General features: G+C 37.7%; 1 protein-coding gene and 1 long non-coding RNA gene across 7 annotated transcripts in view; one reads left to right on the top strand and one right to left on the bottom strand.

The window, feature by feature from the left end:
• LOC136849287 (uncharacterized) overlaps positions 1 to 10,866 on the top strand; it is a 28,635-nt gene extending 17,769 nt beyond the window's left edge. For 4 of the 6 annotated variants that reach the window (XM_067122595.1, XM_067122593.1, XM_067122596.1 and 1 more), the window contains exons 2-4: positions 2,632 to 2,944; positions 4,666 to 5,258; positions 6,847 to 10,866. In XM_067122595.1, the coding sequence (XP_066978696.1) occupies positions 4,668 to 5,258; positions 6,847 to 9,858 (3,603 nt within the window). In that variant the 5' untranslated portion in view covers positions 2,632 to 2,944; positions 4,666 to 4,667 and the 3' untranslated portion in view covers positions 9,859 to 10,866. The remainder of the gene's footprint in view (positions 1 to 2,631; positions 2,945 to 4,665; positions 5,259 to 6,846) is intronic. The other 2 variants (XM_067122597.1, XM_067122592.1) reach the window with 1 other exon arrangement.
• Positions 1 to 15,361, bottom strand: part of LOC136849289 (uncharacterized) — a 32,475-nt gene extending 17,114 nt beyond the window's left edge. The window contains exon 1 of the long non-coding RNA XR_010856284.1: positions 14,851 to 15,361. This is a non-coding gene — a long non-coding RNA (uncharacterized lncRNA). The remainder of the gene's footprint in view (positions 1 to 14,850) is intronic.
• Positions 15,362 to 21,857: the final 6,496 nt, after the last annotated feature.

The raw sequence follows: 21,857 nt of genomic DNA, 5'->3' as shown, positions 1-21,857 counted from the left end.
CCTGGGTGACTATATTGCTCAAGAACTTTTATTGTACTTTTTGACAGAACACCTGGGTGACTATATTGTTCAAGAGCTATCAATGTACTTTTTGACTGAGCACCTGGGTGACTATGTTGTTCAAGAGCTTTCACTAAACTTTTGGACAGCACCTGGGCGACTATATTTTTCAAGAGCTTTCAATGTACTTTTGGACAGCACCTGGGTGACTATATTGTTCAAGAGCTCTCAGTGTACTTTTTGACAGAGCACCTGGGTGACTATATTGTTCAAGAGCTCTCAATGTACTTTTTGACAGAGCACCTGGGTGACTATATTGTTCAAGAGCTCTCAGTGTACTTTTTGACTGAGCTCCTGGGCGACTATATTGTTCAAGAGCTCTCAATGTACTTTTTGACTGAGCACCTGGGTGACTATATTGTTCAAGAGCTCTCAATGTACTTTTTGACAGAGCACCTGGGTGACTATATTGTTCAAGAACTTTCATTGTACTTTTTGACAGAACACCTGGGTGACTATATTATTCAAGGGCCATCAATGTACTTTTTGACTGAACACCTGGGTGACTATGTTGTTCAACAGCTCTCAGTGTACTTTTTGACAGAGCACCTGGGTGACTATATTGTTCAAGAGCTTTCAATGTACTTTTTGGCAGAGCACCTGGGTGAATATATTGTTCAAGAACTTTCAATGTACTTCTTGACAGAGCACCTGGGTGACTATATTGTTCAAGAGCTTTCACTGAACTTTTGGACAGAGCGCTTGGGTGATTATATTGTTCAAGAGCTTTCAATGAACTTTTGGACATAGCACCTGGGTGACTATTTTGCTCTAGCACTCTCAGTGTACTTTTTGACAGAGCACCTGTGTCACTGTATTGTTCAAGAGCTTTCAATGTACTTTTTGACAGAGCACCTGTGTCACTATATTGTTCAAGAGCATTCAATGAACTTTGTACAGAGCACCTGGGTGACTATATTGTTCAAGAGCTCTCAATGTACTTTTGGCACAGTGACTATATTTGTACTTTTGGACAGAGCACCTGGATGACTATATTGTTCAAGAGCTCTCAATGTACTTTTTGACAGAGAACCTGCGTGACTATATTGTTCAAGTGCTCTCAATGTACTGTTTGACTGAGCACTGGGTGACTATATTATTCAAGAGCTCTCAATGTACTTTTTGACAGAGCACTTGGGTGACTATATTGTTCAAGAGCTCTCAACTGTACTTTTTGACAGCACCTGGGTGACTATATTGTTCAAAAGGTCTCAGGGTACTTTTTTGACAGAGCACCTGGGTGACTATATGGTTCAAGAGCTCTCAATGTACTTTTTGACAGAGCACCTGGGTGACTATATTGTTCAAGAGCTCTCAATGTACTTTTTGACTGAGCACCTGGGCGACTATATTGTTCAACAGTTCTCAATGTACTTTTTGACAGAGCACCTGGGTGACTATATTGCTCAAGAACTTTTATTGTACTTTTTGACAGAACACCTGGGTGACTATATTGTCCAAGAGCTATCAATGTACTTTTTGACTGAGCACCTGGGTGACTATGTTGTTCAAGAGCTTTCACTGAACTTTTGGACAGCACCTGGGCGACTATATTTTTCAAGAGCTCTCAATGTACTTTTTTTGACTGAGCACCTGGGCGACTATATTGTTCAAGAGCTCTCAATGTACTTTTTGACAGAGCACCTGGGTGACTATATTGTTCAAGAACTTTCATTGTACTTTTTGACAGAACACCTGGGTGACTATATTGTTCAAGGGCTATCAATGTACTTTTTGACTGAACACCTGGGTGACTATGTCGTTCAACAGCTCTCAATGTATTTTTTGACTGAGCACCTGGGTGACTATATTGTTCAAGAGCTTTCAGTGTACTTTTGGACAGCACCTGGGTGACTATATTGTTCAAGAGCTCTCAATGTACTTTTTGACAAAGCAGCTGGGTGACTATATTGTTCAAGAACTTTCTTTGTACTTTTCGACAGAACACCTGGGTGACTATATTGTTCAAGAGCTCTCAATGAACTTTTTGACGGAGCACCTGGGTGACTATATTGTTTAAGCGCTTTCACTGAACTTTTGGACAGCACCTGGGTGACTATATTTTTCAAGAGCTTTCAGTGTACTCTCTTGGTAATATACCTATAGAACTATATTTGGTAATACTGGTATTCTCTCTCTCTCTCTCTCTCTCTTTCTCGTATCAATGTTTTGGTAAAAGTAGAGAATATACATTTATACCCAAAGCAAAGCATATGATGATATACTGTATAAGCAACAAACTGAAATACGATAAGGACATGAAGTTAACTTGAAATGCCTTCCTGCTAAAAGCAGAGTTATCTATATTCGAGCCTGGCTTGAAGCCACCACAGTCCTCCAAGAGAATATTGCAACGGTTTATGCAACATTAATTTCATCACTCTGATTTTAGCATTTCATGCAAAGCTCGGTTTGAAGCCGAGGGCAGATCATTACTGTTTATAAAGAGCAAAACTGAAACCAAGTTTGGATTTAGATAACTATGAGCCTTCAGCAGAAAATATTTTAACTTCATATTTCATATCATATTTCAGTATTGATTATGCGTCATTTTATGCTATTCTTTTACAGATCCAGATTATTTGATTTAAGAAAGCCTGGCCACACAGGCAAGCACTGGGTAACTTTCAGTCATTCAGTGCTTATCACATTGAAAAGAGGGAGTCAGAGTGGCTGGACAGCAGGATAGGTGAAAAGAAGTGGGTGAGTAAAAGGCTAAAAAGTGAATGAAACTACAGGCTAAAGGGGTTGCTACACAGACAGCTTAGTGCAACCCACAATGCCTGGCGGGTTGCACTGACCTAGAGTGCGACACGATAAGAGTACACCCTTCCAGTTTTTCCCACAAGTCTGTGGGGTGGCGGTGGTAACTAGCTCCAAGGAGGTAAGAATATCGTACTTGTAAGTGATTTTCTGAAACAGCTTCAATAAGCAAAATGCGGGATCATTTAGCGGCTCACTGTCATACGCATGCTCTGCTAGATTTGAAAAAATCTGTTAGTTCATAACGCATTCTAACACTGCATGAACAGTTTTGTCAAATTCTTTTCTTCCTAGACTAATAACATAATTTTAAGAAAAAGTCCCTGATTTTCGGAACATTTTTGCGCGGCACCATCTAGGGGGGGTGGGGTGAATTAGATTCTCCTTCCTTTCCAACTTAATTAAGCATTGCGCTGTTTTATTAAGTTCATCTGTGAGAGTAGCACTGCAGGCATCACCAACACCAAAAATCTAATCGGCAAAAACATTTTTCCTCTGAATTGGGCATTTATTATCCCGAGAAACAAACATTTCGTTAAGCCATAACAAATTATTAGACACCATAAGGAATGTAATACTGTAGTTGCTTTGTTTCCTTGTAATTTATTAATTAATTACACGATCGAGACAAAACTGCCAAGATTTTGCTACTGATTCACTTCAGATGAGCTGCTAGTTTTACAATTTTTTCCCCCTTAATCCTTACAATATACTCAAATATCAACCACTTCCGACTTCATTTCTAAGCCACTGACAAAGGTCTAGGAATGAAATCGAAACCGGTCGGGGGTAGTGCCGTCATTGCACCTCATGCGGCGCACTGTAGGCATTCCTTGAGGTTCTTGGCAGCGTGCCTTCGGCCCCTAGCTGCAACCCCTTTCAATCTTTTTACTGTACCTCCTGTCACAATCTCTTCCATCGTACTTTCCAGCCTCTACTAACATTTGATTCATAGTGTAACTGCGAGGTTCTCATCCTGTTACCCCTTTCAGATCTTTTTACTGTCGATTCCCGTTTCAGCGCTGAATGACCTTACAGGTCCCAGCGCTTGGCTTTTGGCCTAAATACATAATTCTATCGAAACTGGTCAAGACATATATATAGCCTATAGTTTATGCGTGATATATATATATATATATATATATATACATCATACATTATAAGCACATTACAACGATATAGTTCATCTAATTCTTCTGCATCCCTGTTCACCAGTGAACTTGGATACATAAAAAGTAACTGAAATCTATGGTTGCAACATGTATAGCCTATAGTGTTTTTACAGGCCCCTTTATCTTCATAGTGTACTGTTGTGCCTCAGTAAAAGAGTATATATATATATATATATATATATATATATATATATATATATATATATATATATATATATATATATATATATATATATATATATATATATATGAGCAGCAAGTATTCGAATGGAAGACTCCACTATGGCCATCATGGGCAAAAGGCCCACGTGTGAAAAATTAGAGTAACCGAACAGACATATAGCCTATATATAATATATGAACGAAGTTTCGGCCACAAAGGAAAGTGAAACTGAAGATGCTAAGTGCTATCGTCTTATCACCAGGACATGGTCACAGCAACTGTGTGTGTGTGTGTGTGTGTGTGTGTGTGTGTGTGTGTGTGTGTGTGTGTGTGTGTGTGTGTGTGTGTGTATTCGGTTAACTCGCATTTTTCACACGTGGGTCTTTTTGTCTATGATGGCCATAGAGGGGTCTTCCATTCGAATACTTGCTGTTCTGAATAGTAATTACAATAAATAAACCGCTCAAAATAAAGACAACAAATCGTTTCGCCTCCTTTATCTTTCAGCAATGGAGAAACTGCTAATGAAGGGATCTTCCAGCGCAGGAGGCCGCCGGGGGGGAGGAGATAAAAAGGAAGATGACGACGACGACGACAAGCGTCCAAAACGCCCTTTCAAGGACTTGATGAAATTCAAGACGAAAAAACACAATGCAGGTGACGACGACGACGACGACGACGACGACGACGACATGCTTCATTACATGGACATGATGCGCAGGAGAAGGCGCCGAGGGGACGACGACTACGATGACATGATGCATTATTATTACATGGACATGATGCGCAGAGGCAGAAAGAGACGCCCAAGGGACCGTCGCGACGACAGAGACATGTTCTACTACGAATACATGAGACACTGGGGCAGACGATACCCCTTCGACAGGTATGAGCGGGGTAGCGATTCGGAGGAAGACGAGGACGAGGACGAGGAGGAGCCGGTGGGGAAAGACGGATTCCGGTACACGTTCGTCAAACCACAGGAATGGCAACCGCCGGAAAAGGTGGATCCGGTAGAGAAGCCCCTGTCGGATCGGGAATCGAGCGACCAGCACAGTACCTTAACTACAGATGCTATGCTCTACACTCTGCACAAAAGGGTAAGCCACATGTTTCCTCTTATGTATGCTTGTTTGTAAGTATGTATGCATATACGTATGTGTGTGTGTGTGTGTGTGTGTGTGTGTGTGTGTGTGTGTGTGTGTGTGTGTGTGTGTGTGTGTGTGTGTGATAACGACAATGTCCTCTTAAATTCTCGAACTGTTCACACTTTTTGGATACGCTTGTCACTACAAATTCTGACGTCCGTAGCATGATTCGAACCTACATCCGAGGTCTCTGAATTCAACAGATAGGCCTATGTGTATGTTCGAGCATTTAAGAGGGCATCGTGTTTATTAAAATTACTGTAAATACATAACTGGCAAAGTGACCAGTAGATTCTATATATATATATATATATATATATATATATATATATATATATATATATATATATATATATATATATATATATATATATATATATATATATATATATATATATATATATATATATATATATATATATATAATATAAAGCCATTTCCTGAAGAGAGTGCTCCAAGAAAATGAGTCAACATTCACTAATACATTTACACTTTAAAACCATAAATCATAGCTTAATCCCGTTTGGAAAACTTCCACATTAGACACTGCATACACCTATACTGAAGGCTTAGCAGCAGGATGCATAACACACCCCTCCATATTGTGCCACTCATTCTTGCTTACTGGATGTTGAGGCTCCCCCCTTCCACTATGGTAGGTACACAGGTCGCCTTCTCCTCCCAACCCATTGCCCCAAAAGGTATCATCTTCCAGTCTGTCCAGGAGACAACCTAGGGAGGGGTGGACAGGCCAAGTGAAATAGGTACCATATTGGAAAAGAGGGACCTTCAAATAGTGTGTGGGTGCAAAATTGAAGCTAATGGCATAATACTAGTAGGGGGGTTCGACATGCTGCTGAATTTTTTAGTGTATGAAGTGCCTGCTGTCATGGACGTTTTCTAAATAGAAAATTTACACGATTCTGCAGCTTAGGTGTAAATGTAGTAGTGAGTGTTGGCTGTCCATTTCTTGGGAGCCACGCCCTTCAGGGAAATGGCAAAAGAACACGCAGTGCTTCCGCTGATTTGAGCAGTAAATTAGGTATATCAGTTATAGTCAGATGTACATGGGTTGCAGACAGTGTGAAGAAAGGCACATGGCCAACAATGTATATATGTATTTGTATGTATATGTGTATGTATGTTTGCATTTTTTTCTTTTAACCTGTTAATGAGGAGAGTTTTAATTTTTAGCATTGTCTAGATCATTGGTGCTTATCCAAAACCAAATGCATAAAGGAATAAAACCAAGCTACATTCTTCTTCACACAAGAGTATCTTAACCTTATACCACCACTGATTACTCAGTAACCAGTCTATTACACGCTTGCCACAACGTAAAGATAAAAAGGTACACAAATCTGCAATTTAAACTCAAATACATACAGCAATGGCATATATACATTTAAGTTTGGGTAAATTCAAATTCACTTAAGTTAGGGTAAATTAGAACTGTATAAGAATTACACTTATTTTGATTAACACTTATCTATATTGAGAAATGTTCCACTGATCAGGTCGTCGTATTTCTTTCCTCCAGGATCAAGACGGAATGATTGTCTCCCACACAATTCTGAAAATGCCTTCAAGTCACCCTGGTGGGCAAACTTTGTCACGGAGCAATCATTTCAACATTTTGATGGCTGACGTTTCAGGATCAATGAGTTACCTGTGGAGCACCATTAAAAAACACTGGAACACCTATGTATCACCAAGACTGGAGGGGACAACCAGAATATTTACCTTTGGTAACAGAGTAGACTTCAGAAGAGAAGGAACTACTCTCCGCGGAAGGGACTTTTCTGGTGGAAGTACAGAACTTACGGGGGCTTTACAGACCATTTTATCTCAGATTTACACATGTTCTCAGAAATTTGTTAATGTGTTCATCATCACAGATGGAGACCATAACTGTTCCCAAGTGACTCCAAGCACTATCATTAACCAGATGGACGCACAAAATAGTAAAGTTTGTAATGTCTTCTTACTGGGGATTGGTAATTCTTTCCCTGTTAAATACAGCATTGGTATTCGCTCACGTCTCCACACTGGGAGCTCGAACCTTCCTACAATATACTGGGCTAAGGAAAAGGATGACATACGGGATCAAATGCAAGCTATTGGAAACAAGTTATGTGACAGCACTTATTTCCCAATTAAACTGAACACTTTGGGGTGCCAGCTACCTGGACTAGTCCCAAAAGATACCTTCTACTTGGGAGAGTTTGTTTATTTTCCTGATGAACCACGGAACCATAAAGAACTAAGTATGACGGCAGGTAACCACACAGTTACAACCAAGTTAGAACCTACTATGATGGATGTTGAGACATTACTCAGAATCTTCCGCCAATGGAACACAAACATCATTCAGATGAAATTCAAGGAAGAAAGTGTATCTGACAACATGATACTCCTCATGGAAAACTTATATGGAACTCTAACAGAAAAACCCAAATCAGCTGCAGGTAAGTCTATACGTGAAAGGATTTCAGCAGAAGAGAAAGGCAGAGATATGGAATTTAGAACATTTATTAATAAGGTCAAAGAAATTCTGACAAGAGAGAAATTTGAAAATCAGATTGAGCTGGCTGAAAACATCCTAAGCACCTCAGTGACTCGTTCCAAATATGAAGTGAAAACCCTGCAACTCAAGGGTCACACTGATAAAGAATTTGAAAAGGACTGCAAGGAATTTTTGAAGATTTACGATACCCATAAGGAAGCTTTTCTCAGGTTAGAGATTCCCCCCGAGTACCTCTGTCAAGCCACTCACCAGTCCACCTTAACTGATCTCCAAGATAAGGACTTCCCAGAATTACTAAAGAGAGAGAAGTTTGAGTTTCTCAAATCCTTTACAATTTCTGGTATTGCAGTACATGCTCCAACCAGGGATTCCGTGACACTGAATCCATGGTCCTACAGAATTCAAAGGATTGTGAAGGCTCCTTATACTATAATGAGCCAGGTTAGTATGGAAACCATGGACAAAGACCCGAAGGACAAAGTTAATAAAACAGTACACGCAGAACAGAATGATGACAGTACAAGCTTTAATGCCATTGTTCCAGTTTTCCCGCCACACATTGCTAAACATCTGAAACCAATTATTCGAAGCAAAATCTATGCTATGTGTGTGACTTTTGCCACACTAAAAAACCCACACATAATTGATTTTAACATACACATGGCAACTCTGGCAGTTACGTGGGTACGATACCTATTTGAAAACCCTACTCTCCCAAGGTCTGAATATGTGAAAGCTCAAATGGAAAGTATTGAAGCCACTGCTCAATGTTACATGGATAGAACAGGCTATGCCACTTATGTGGAAGTGTTGAAAGATAAACCAGAATTGGCACTGATGACAGAAAGCACTGAAAAGATTAATAACAAGGCCATCATGTGTGAGACAATGATAAAACCAATGTTCCTTCTCAATTTGATGCAGCTTTCTGATAATAAAATAGATTTACATCGAATAGAAAAGATATTGAGGGTGATCTTGCTAGAGTACATTGGACGTTGTCTCTCCCATTATAAATCACAAAATGGAGAAGGAACCCCATACACAGACTATTTTGCTAGCTCTCTTGAAGACCAAGAAAGGAAAAAACAGTTCGTTGAGGACTTTGTCAAAAATGCCAAAGAAGAAATTTCCAGTTCAAATACCACTGTCCTCGTAGAAAGTTACTACACTTTTGAAGATGTTAGAAAAGCTGCCAAAATAGTTGCCAAAAACAAGCTAGAATCAATGAAAGAGAAGATGATAGCCACAATCACAATCGAAGTAAACGCAGAAAAGGTTAAATCATTAAGAAATGTTACTTCAGCAGGTGACGTGTCTTGGAACACACTTGAAACATATGCCCATCACATGGGACTTCAGGAAGAAGTAGTAAATCAACTATTTAGTCAAGAAAGCATATTTGTGTACACAGCACATGCCTTAAGGTATAGATCATCGAAAGAACGTCTTGCTAGTAATGTGGGCGACTTTGAAACTTGTAAGAACTTTGTAAATGATGAAGTAAGAAAGGAAAATTTGCAGATTTTGTCCAAACAGCTTCTTGAATCTCTTCCATCAGCTTTAGAGGATGAATGGTTGAAGGATTACCTTGACATCCATACTGAAGTTGTTGAACCAATGACACCTCAACAAATAGTACACAAAGCACAGCAACTAGGAATAGCTGTAACAGAAGAAACTTTTCAGAATGTGTACAAAAAATATCGCCCAAAATTAGGTCTCTTGGGTAATGCTTGCCAGACAAAAGGGTGCCCATATTATCTCCAACCAAAGGAACACTATAACCAGCATGCTTCTGTTGAGCGCCTAATGGGGAGGACAACCTTCATTCATGGAATGCATAAAGTTGCTCACCAATACCACAGTCATGACATGTCCACAATATTGAAAGAAATATCATCCGGGAAACATACCAGCAAGAAGGAAGCTATCCCAGAAGAGGATGTCATGAAATGGGAAACTGGCATAAAAAAACTGAAAAGCATATATTCTGAGCAAGAGAAAATTAGCTCAGTCTCATAAACATGTTCGTAACCTAACTGTACATTAATATAAACTGTATCTATAGGTGTTTCTTCTCTAGGCCGGGAACGGGATGTGTTGTGTATGAAGTACACAATTATTGTGAATTATTGTAACGTTTTTTTAAATTGTGTCTATTCAGTGGTGAATTATTGTTGATTTTAACGTTGAAGATAACCCCAAAACTTCTGTAACGTTTTTTTTTTTTTTTTTTTTAAACTGTGTCTATAGAAATCACAAAACGTATATTAACCTGTGATGCAAGGATACTAACAACCTACTGCACTTCACCATCTCATTTTAGGAATGGGTAAAATTTTATTATAAGTTGCCAATAAGACCCCAGCCAGCCATTTTGAGTTTTTCATGCAAAAATGGCTGGGAAATGATAGGGCACTAAAAGAACCTAAAAATACCAGTTTACTGGTTACAATTTTGCCGTGTTAGCTATGGAGGGGAGGAGGCAGTATTGTCTTACCTTAGCCTATAATTCGTAATTTGATACATTTTTTATTTATCATTTGCGCATAATGTTTATAGGGTTCAAAATAACGAGAATGAGGAGCTCTTTTCAAAAATGTAGGTTACAATTTCATATCACGTATTGGCAACTTATAAAATAATACTAAGGAATGTAGCTCCCCTCATTTTCATTTGAAATGTCATATCTACCTTGTAAAGGGCATGCACATATCTTCGTTTATATTGTACATATTGTCATGATACTTAATATTGTTCTTTTATATTTTTACCATGCTGTGACAGAAATTTACCAAGAACTGGTATGGTCATTGGACCTAAGTTGCACCACGATGAGCTTGCATGTGGGTGCCATCACACCAACTGTAGGCTAAGATGTGCGGTATTCTTCCATAACTTTTATGTCAAATGAACCTGTATAAGTAACTGTTTAAGAACTAGTTCTAACAATTATGGAAGGAACCCACTAGGAATAAGTTGTTTACACCATGTATCCTCCCACTAAACAGCATTAAACAAACCACGGGAGTCGGCTTTTCCCTCAACCCTCACTACAAAAATGGAGATTACCTAGGCCGGGATATCACACTTGCATTAATAGCTTATGCCCAGGATTGAATTGTTATGTATAGGCTAGTCCGAGTTAGTCCTAAAATGAATGGTAGCCTCCAAATGTAAGTCTGGACAACTGACATATCAGGCCACAAGTAGCAGTAATAACTTTATTATTAAACAATTATAACAAGTGCACCTCACGGGGTGCTATGTAAGCATTACTAAAGGTTCTTTGCAGCGTCCCTTCGGTCCCTAGCCGCAACCCCCTTTCATTCCTTTTACTGTACCTCCGTTCATATTCTCTTCCTTCCATCTTGCTATCCATCCCCTCCTAACAATTATTTCACAGTGCTACTTCAAGGTTTCCCTCCTGTTACACCTTTCAAACCTACCTACTCTCAATTTCTTTTCCAGCGCTGAATAACCTCATAAGTCCCAGTGCTTGGCCTATTGCATAAACTCTAAGACTCCATTCACCCTCATATGAAATGTTAGTGACAATGAAGTTAGCAAGCACGTTCAACCAAAGTTCCAGTCCTGATGCTGCTGGGAAGGAGGCCATGGCAACTGACTCCACTACCAAGAAGGCTGTAGTCTGTAGACTGACAAGTCCAACTGCACAGCAGCAACTTCCGGCAAGTAAAATTTCCTCTGCTGGGTCAATTGCTGGAAAGGAACTTACTCATTCTGCTAGGCAGCAGAGAACCTAAATCATTGATTATACTGGTAACCTAATCTAAGGTACCACAAGCAAGCAGTGACCACAATAGTTGGAACAATTGCTCTGCATCCTAAATGTACCCTAGATACTCTCCCTCTCAATGAGATGGGCTAAACAAAATGGCAAAAGTTGCATACCCAAAATCATTAAGCTCAAAATAAGCCAATCTCTCCACTCCAACAATGCCTAAAGAGGTTCTGGAGAAGAACCCTCAGGTCCTAACAGATTTCCCAAAGCAAGAGTTGGAACCTCTCCTGAAAGGCTCACACACCAGTCTAACCTGGATAGCATATTATGACCATGGACATGAATAATCGAACCTAACAGCACTGATCGTTGAATAATGATTCAAGGCTGACTCATAAGCGATTGAAGTCACAGTCCACATTTTTGAAGACTTGCATGTTACCTGTCGAAAGCAAACCAGAAACTATAGCTGAGAGCTCATGGGCTTTAGCGCACAGTCTTGTCAGGAGTCTTGGACAAATCATGAGCACCAAGTTTCTGATAATTACATACAGTGTATGTAGCTCACCACAATAATGCTGTTGTAATGTGGCAACTTTCCACGTGTCAACCCACTACAATATTGCACATGCACAATTTGCAACCAAGCTCAGAAAATCCTGTGTCAACTCTACTTACAACGGACGTCCCACCCACAGGGGAGTGTTTGCCATCACCAACCGCTGATAAAGAAAGGCTCTCACCTAGATGAGGACAAAATGCTCAACAACAAAAAAGTGGAAGTTACTTGCTTGCATCTCTTCACCTTATTCTGTTCATGAGCCTTAATCTCCTCTGTGTACCCGAGTAGAAGTATGAACAAAGGAAGTCCACAGCAGTCCTTGTGTCTGAATTAAACAAGGAGACACTGGTTCACAAGTACTCTCAGAGGATACTCTGTTAACCCTACTCATGACAGATGCTCCCACTCCACACCTTTTGTTCACTTTTCATGCTCAATTCCATGTTGAAGAAAAATACTTTTGTTCGCTTTTCACGCTCAATTCCATGTTGAAGAAAAATAGAAACACCATAAAAATTTGGGAGATGAAAGTAGTTCCAACCTTCCCTTCACCTAACCTATCCTAGGGTGTCATATCATAACCCGGGGGAGCAGGTGCTTTCTCCTATGGATACCCTTCCCCCAACAAAAAAAAAGCATAGGGATGTATCCTACCATAACTATCCTTTACTTCCTAAGGGGCTGTCCCTTTACCTATTGGGGAGGGGTGGGGCAGAGAAAGTTTGCAGTATGATTAGGACAATGGACATATTCAAATGATCTGCACACAACCCACATCCTAGGCGATTGGCAACCAGTCCAATGTAGCCTACATTAAAAGAACCAAGAAAAGTGGTCTGCAGCAATGCTCACAACAATGATGAACTTCGGAAAATTATGGAAAATAAATTAGGTAGATCTAAGCCGGTTGTCTGCGGTGAGCTAGGTTATGGCAGTTGGCATTTTTCTATAGAACTTTACCCGCTGGCTGAACAAGAATTTAAAGTAATATTTTGTCGCTCGGCTGTAATTAATTATCTTAGAACTGGTACAGTAAAACCCTTTTGAGAATAGCTAACAGTAAGGGAGACCCGTTGGGAATTTGGGTTTTTTGGTGGGGTAAATAACTTGGGAAAAGGTTTCGGTACCTTATTGTTGTACTTCCTGTTATATATGTCATTTGGAACATGAAAAACATGCGTAAAAAGAAGGGCGAATAAATGGATAGTGGGAGCCGTTCCAGAGGCACTTTTCATTCATTACACTAGTACTACTGATTCTAAGCCTTAACACGCATGCGCTAGCTTTTGGTTCACCAATCACCAGTTGCGGCCGGTTTTCTGCGCTTAGCAAGAACTGCGAGAGACTGGCAATTGACGTTTTCCTAAGTTATTTTACTTGCTGAACAAGAATTTAAAGTAATTACCTCTTGCCACAACATACGATCTTGCAGTAATCTTTAAAAATGCAGATAAGGCGCGCAGCGCCATTCTGCTACGGCAACCTATAGAGGCCACCCAAGTTGAAAGCGGAAATGGCAATGTTTTGTCTCCCGTTTACGAAAGCTTCGAATAGTGTGCAGTGGAGTTCGACTATGGCAACTGACATTTTTCTATGTTATTTTACTTGCTTTACAAGATTCTAAGGTAACATTTTGCTGGTTGGCTGCTGCTAAGCTGTAATTTAAGCTTGAGCTGTGTGCGACCCACTGGAGGTTCTCTCTGCCCACTGGTACAGACGTGCAGTTTTCAAGGGTCAAGGGTCAATTACATTTTAGTTACAGCCGATCGACAATATATTATTTTAAATTCTTGTTCGGCAGGTAAAATAACATAGGAAAACGTCAATTGCCATAAGCTAGCTCACCGCGGACAGCCGGCTTTGAATTACCATGAATTAGCTGAATAACTGAACAAGTAATGTTCATTTTGGATGTTTTGCTGAACAATGAACCTTTTATCTAAATCATTTGTCGACTGCAGGATCACATCAACAAACAGAGCAATTACACACTATGGCATACTAAGGTAAGAGCCAGCATCTTAGGTTAGGTTAGGTTCGGTTGCAATCCATCCTTTAAGTTCTTGCTAGCTTGTCTATTTTATAAATTATTTGGTGATTGTCATTGACTGATGCACAAATTGTGTAATTTTTTATAGTCTGTATTGTAATTTGTGCTTTTCCTACTTTTTTTACTGGCAATGCACTCGTTATTGGTTTTCCAACCCTAACCGCCCGCCCCCCCGCATAAATGTCGGATAGGCCTACAGGGAAGAGACAAATAACGAGGATTTCACCAACCGTAATAATTAGAAATGCATAAAGGCGAGATGAAAAGTCTGAAGAAATGTATGGTTAAATTATCAATCGACGAATTATAGTATCAAAGTATTAGGCCTAATTTTTTAGCCCGTGATGAGAGTTCATAGGCCTAGGCCTAGTTTTTTTCGCTTACGGGAAGAAGTTAATTTTTTCTCTGGCAATATCACTTATGTACAGCCTAATTGCCGTATATGATAAATATAAAGTAAATAATCAAAGTATTAGTTTTTTTGTATTACTTCGCAAAGAAAAAATGCATAGGCCCAATTTTTTTCGGTAAGGGAAGAGGAGTTAATTTCTGTGGGAATAACACCTCTGTACAGCATACTTAATATAATATGGTAATAACTAATTAATGAGGGTAATTTTATACTTAAAACACTGTAGTGTTCTCTAGGTTACTTACCGTTCGCGTCGGACTTCAGCCTAGCCTGTAATATAATTCTGATGAATCTTAATCTAACCAACTTGGGGTGATAATTATTCTCCGAACACTTACTATTAGTCATTACTCAATACAAACTGAAAACACGTGATTTTTATAGTTTAAACAATCAGCGAGTAAATTGGAACTTTACACATCTAGAAGGAACCTGCCTGTTATGACACAGCTTACTAAATATTACTAGTTGGAGTCCTTGGCGAAGTTGGCGACTTGGCGTGGCATTTGCCAAATACCGACAATTGTATTAATTTCCACACATTAACGATTTCGGTGAAATGTCAGGGCTCTATCGTCAAAAAATCTGTATCAATATAGCATGACACAATATTGATATTGTGCTGGCAACATCTTCAAGTGTAAAAATTGTGGACAGAAAGGTCATAGTGATACTAAACATAAAACATGTGATGGCAATAAATGCACATTATATAAAGAATATGTGTCAAATTTGAAAAATAATACGGATGATGGCTTTGACTCATAATCTTCTATGCAACTTAATGCAAGAAGAAAGCAAATATAAAAAAGAACTAAAGGCTCTCCTATTCTGCGGGAGCTACGATGCTGACGAGAAAACACTGAGAGACAATTAATTATAAACGATATAAGAAGCACCTTATTTTGAAAACGTACAAGGGCCCGCCAGAGAGGGAATTATCCCTGTGGAGGGCTGTACATAAAACCAAAGTGAAAGTGAAACAAGATAAACCAGAATGTATCATAAATTCAAAATTTTAATTATTAGGCAATACCCTAAACCTAAAGTTTCACCCACACAATGTCCATTATGCGATAAAAAATTTTTTTTTTTTTCCCCTTTCGGGAGTACGTATATATATATAAGGATTATACGGTGAACGGTGAAAGAACTGAAGTTGAGATTCACCAGGAGAATGGAATTTCAGCTGCCGTCCTTTTCTTTTCCTGGAAAACGATTTTCTGGTCGTGTGGAGTTGGTTAACAAAGGGCGGGGTGTGTGTGTGTGAGAGAGAGAGAGAGAGAGAGAGAGAGAGAGAGAGAGAGAGAGAGAGAGAGAGAGGAGAGAGAGCAACGGGGAATGTAGCTATATGGAGACAGGTGTTAAACAGCGAACATTGTTCCTTTGGTATCATAAAGGTACGGTATATTAATTTGTCAACGTGTTTATTCCAGCTTCAGAATTTATCGATAGGGAATGCTCTTGACGTCATTCTATCATTTTAACAACCTTGAAGGGCTAACAATTTTTGCTGAGCTCGTCTGTTAGTACCGCCTCAGTTTAACTGCAACTTTTAAATTTTTCACCACGAACCACCATCTGGTGGATGGGTGTCCACATAGTGATGTTAGTACTATAACAATCTGGATAACTGATGTATACCTTTCTATTTTGATGGGCATTTACTTATGGAATTCAAACCCATCAAAACTTGGCAATGTCACTTGGACCATTGGTTAATGAATTTGTTCTTCACTGCCTTTTCCAGATCTTTACAACGGCTCCCCATCAAGTTCAGATTAACAGCAACTTGCATTGGTGATATTACAACATTCGGTGGGTCTTTGATGGTGAAAAAGCTTCTCAAATTGGCTTCTCTCCTTGCAGCTACAGAATCCATAGTATCTTTCTACACATTTCCCTTGTTCTAGCTTTTTTTTTTTTTATTGAGGTTATACCACACTTGAACTGTTGGGCTAATCTTAGTCCATCAACTTAAATACTGTGGGCAAAACAGCTTGAAAACAAAAGTAATCTTAATTTATTAAAAATTTACAGACTACACAAAAATGTGTATTGATTCGATATAGTTTATTATTTCAGCTGAATGACTTTCAAAGATACGTACAACCAACTTATACAGTGCATGAAAATAAAAAATAATTCATCTAGATATGAAGGGCTTTGTATCACACAAGCAAGCATCGCCCAAGAAGGGTAAAGTCGTTACTAATAGGTCAATCTGAGGCAGCAAAACCCAAGTTAATTTATACATAAAGTTACATTTTATGAAACTACTTGTATTAGTTTTGAAAATTTGCTACCTATACAAATGCATAAAATCACAGTCACAACTGAAATAACTTTAGCTATAATAACATTAGGCACCACAAAAATAATTCATATATTTCTATAAGATCTTTGAACTCCAATATATTAAACAAAGTACATACAGCACTTGGGTTTCTGCCAATTGACTACCCATACAGAGGACTATATATGCCTAAGCTATATGCATTAAATGACATTTTTACAAAAAATTTACCTGAATAGTATAAAATATAAATATTAAGATGAGTTATATGCTCATATCAACTCCCATGAATAAATATCAGCAGAGGCTTGTAGTAAAATAATTAATAAAACTACAATTCCTAGTTTCCACTAGAAGGAAAATATTGATTCAGTGGGAATTCATGAAACATTCTAATGACTAATGAATGATTACTACAAAATTAATAAAGTTGCCTTATTCCCAAGCATAACCTGGAGACCTGATTGACACCAAGTAGAAGAAATGTCCAACATTCTAGCATGATCGGATAACACATAAGTAATGCCTGATGGTCAAGGTTAAAGAGGTACTGGTAATATTTCTTACTTTCACACACTTTTCCACACCACAGTATACAACCAGGGAACATTCTAACTAGCACTCAAAGGCTATGCTCTTTTTTGAGGGAAAAAATGCACTTTTGAACACTGTAGAATACTGATGTGCATATATTAAGGAGAGTGATCTATAATGTATGAATAAAATGCAGAAATAAAATTACCCATGTACAGTACTGACATATTTGCTCCTAGTAAAAAGCTAATATAAGACTCAAACGATGACCATTCAAAGTACATTCACACATCTCAAGAGATCAGATGGTTAGTTACACAAAAACATCATTACTACGGCTGTAGTTGAATCAGACCACTGGGAATCAAACTGAGCTCTCAAGGGCCTGGCACTAAGGAATAAAATTAGTTAGTTAATCATTTATAAACCGGGATATTACATTTCACAGATATTAGAATTTACAGTTGTAGTAAAGGTTGCTGATTCTCACAAGATTACTTTAGTAGTTCTGTTTCTGAAGTGAAGTGTGCAATATCTTGAATATTGGTTACATTTAAACAATATGTATTCCATGATATGGTTGTATAGTATCAAAAATATTACAAATTGGCAGTGTACTGCATTAGGAGGAACTGACATGGCTTCTAATACCATATAAGAGTTCTGCCTTCAGAGTACCTTGAGTGGTGCTGAAAGTTCTTTGTGGACATCCTTCAACTTCAATGCTTTCTTCCCTTTACTTTTCAGATGTTATCTTCAATACCAAGTTGCCAAAATTTCTAATTATGTCTTGCTCTAATTGCTACTTCCCTTTGAAAAAGATCCTTCACGCCACGCCCATAACAGTCAAGAAATATGACCCAATGGCTCTGTTAAACCACTTTACTTTATACTGATAATAGTGATACATTCTTGAAGAAGTTAAAGGCCTTTTCTTTACTGGTGATTATTTATTAATGATAATGACAATGGATATTAGTAAATATGAAGTTTGATAACTAATTTGTTATTACTGTAGTTGGCTAGCTATTTTAAATGTATAATGCATCACCCTTTGGCAGGCAGAGGAGAAGAATGATCAACAGCAAAAGAAACTTGATACTGTTTTATTAATAAAAATCAGAACAAAATTAGCTTTAGCAAGTTATAAAATGTCTACAACTTTGATAATCGTATGTGAAAAAGAATCTAACAAAAAATTTCAGTAGTAATTCACTATAATGAACAAGGCCTGCACTGAAATTATTTTTAAAAATTTGGTTCAAAAAAATTATAATTTCACCAACCCAATACCAGACTAGAAAAAGGATAAGTTTTTGCCAGATATTGTAAAACTGCATTCCTCATATGCATAAGGATTTTGAAAATGCCTTGAGAATAAACTTTCACTCACTAAAGTTCTAAATTCAGAAATTAACATGAATGCCACATCCTGCTAAACCCCTTGTGCATGAAAAATAAATCACTGGTTATCTACACCAAAACTTTTAAAAGACAGGCCTTTCAAGTCAGCCAAGTGAGAGCTAAATAAATTACAGTACCTCAGTGGTCTGGTTAAACTACTCAATAATAATAATAATAATAATAATAATAATAATAATAATAATAATAATAATAATAATAATAATAATAATAATAATAATGAGGTAACCAAGGAAATCTTCGTAGTCCAGCTGTAATTTGCAGCACTCCAAAATGCTGTAAGATCTATCAAGAAATTCTTGTTAATGAGTGTGAAGACTTGGAATGCGCAAACAATTGCATTTATCTATCCCCAAGCTGATGGAATAAGACAGTGGGTTTAACAAGAAAGGCAGTGATAAGCCTACTTTTGTAAAAATGGAAGTTAGGAAAGACTTCCAAAACCTGGTAGTAGAGGGAATGAACAGCCACTAAACAGGACAACCTGAGGATTTTTATTTCTGTAGAATGATTATGGGTAATGGTAGCTTGGCAAGTGCCACAAGGCTGCCTGAGAATGATGGGGACTGACCACTGAATTTAACAGGAAAGTGGCCATAATAGGAACTATTGAAAAGGGACAGATACGCATATACTGTAATCTACAGTAAAGGTAAGGACAGGGTCATTGGTTAAATAACATACCGCAGGCACACTCCTATTAAGAGGGGGAGACAGTAGAAGAAACCCTAAATACAAGAGTAACATAATGAAAAAAGCACCAAAACAAAAAATTTAATATTAACATTTAACAATGGCATCAATATGATCTTTTATAAATTTGAAGTAACCTGAACACCAAAAATCATGTCAAAAATGTAAAGTTTAATTGAATGAAAAACTAGATGGAATAGTAGGCAGAGAAATAAGTATAAATATTGTCTTTGAGGTACTAAACTTTACTAAGCAATGGGATCCCCATTTAGATGAGTTCTCAAGATCAAAACTTATTGAGCAAGAACCTTCAATATGAGAATGTGAGAGAATGAGAGGTGATAAAAGGAATATACTATTTACAGGTGGTTAAACCACCAGCAAATGTATGGATAGAATAAAGTCAGCAGAAGATTGTTGATAAGGAGTAAAAGGAGTTAGAGAAAGCAATCCTACAAAACATCACTAGAAAATAACTTTTGAGTAAATGTTGCACCATAAACAAAAGATAGAACTACATGAAAAGTAAGAACTAACTTTCTGCAAAAACAAGTACAACCATAAATAGTCAGTAAGGCTAACAAGTTCTTATGTTAGACTTTGCAGAATGCCTTACAGGTATCAGGATTCACCTGGATCTTTGATATATCTATATAAGGATTTTCCTTTGTGGCATTATTACAAGTTACCTGCTTATCAATAAGTAAAATCAGCACCTTTTATGGATTCTATCCTTTTACATCGCAAGCATAAGACACTGAACAAATACACCATATGAGCCTCTAGCTAGTAACTGTTAATCAATAAATTAGGTAGTTTAACCAAGTCCTATGGTTAAAATAACTGACTCTTATTTGAAACTCACAATCAATGAAAATGGTAAAACTGATCTTCATCTCTATCAACATTAAATGATGCAAAAATAAATATTTCTTTGAAGATGGGGCTTAAGTTACACAACCAGTTTAGATCTTAGGAATATGGAAATATATATTACTATGAAAAGATATGATGAACTTATAGATGGCTCAACATAAACTCAACTTGAGGAATTTAAAAATACAATGGAGGAATAGCAGCTGTCAAAACTTTTGACAAGATTGACCATCACTGCTTTTAACTTTAGTTATTAACAAAAATATGACTTGAAAAACTGTCAAACTTTGAATGCAATTTATGGCCAACTTCATTTTCAGTGCCTAGTCTGGTTTTGACAAGGAACTCTTCATACAAATCCCCGAAGTACTGCTGAGATGGTGGGTTGCTAAACTTTAGTACTTTTCTAGCAAAATAAATACAAGAAAAGGAGAGATGAATATAATTTAAATTAAATTTAGAGAAGAGGATGCTTTATGTATACAGCATTAGTCCTTAACAATTAAGTTAACACTGACCTTTAAAATCTAATGTCAATAAAAAAAAAAGCAATGAAATGTTGGGAAAGGCGCAACAAAGTAAATTTAGCTAAGAGGGCCTTAGGTCCTACAACCAATCAACAATGCAACTTAGCCACTGAAAGAAAATGACCAATATAACTCACGCTCTACCAACAAAAAATAGAGCAATTAAAGGGAAGGCAACAACTGTAAATAGACTTTCCAAATTCATTTCTTGTGACAATTTGCATCATATTCAAAACAACAGGAATCTCTATTGTCAGTTCCTAGAGGTAAAGAAAAATTCTCTACATGACCTCACAAGACTATACTGTATATGGCAAAACTTACAATGAGCTGTATTAGTCTTTAGAATGTTTCTTGTGAATAAACGCTTGTATTTCTTGCATGTCAGTTTGAATATGCATTATGTACACATTCTTCAAACCTAAAATCAGCAACATACAATTGGGGACGAAATCATAAGGAACCCTATTTTGAATCATTAAAAATCACATCATAATGATGTTTGAGGCTATGAAATCACATATACTCTTCATCTTCAATACATATACCCTGAGATAAATGTCCATTCTATATAATCTAACTTAAATACTTTTATGATCAAAATATACATAAATCCTTTTTTGCCTGTAGCTGTAGCAGAGGTAGAACATTTAGTAACCTTCAGAGCAAATGCTCTGCAACATTACTCTTAACTGCCTCGTGAAGTACTTTACACCATTTCATAAAAAAGTTCTTAATTCTGAAGAAAAGCAGAGGTTTGTACCATTGGAGTCATGGTAGCAAAGAATACTATAAAACGCAGTAGGCTACTCTTTCACTTGGTCAGCAAGTAAGTCTTCTTTCAATTTTTCTCTGTTCATAAACTGTATCATTAACATACAGAAGGTAATGATTATTACCGAGA

The sequence above is a fragment of the Macrobrachium rosenbergii genome, chromosome 20, assembly GCF_040412425.1.
Source record: "Macrobrachium rosenbergii isolate ZJJX-2024 chromosome 20, ASM4041242v1, whole genome shotgun sequence".
In the NCBI taxonomy this organism is placed as follows: Eukaryota; Metazoa; Arthropoda; class Malacostraca; order Decapoda; family Palaemonidae; genus Macrobrachium; species Macrobrachium rosenbergii.
The sequence above is the reverse complement of the archived record's forward strand: the minus strand, read 5'-3'. Positions and strand labels throughout refer to the sequence as shown.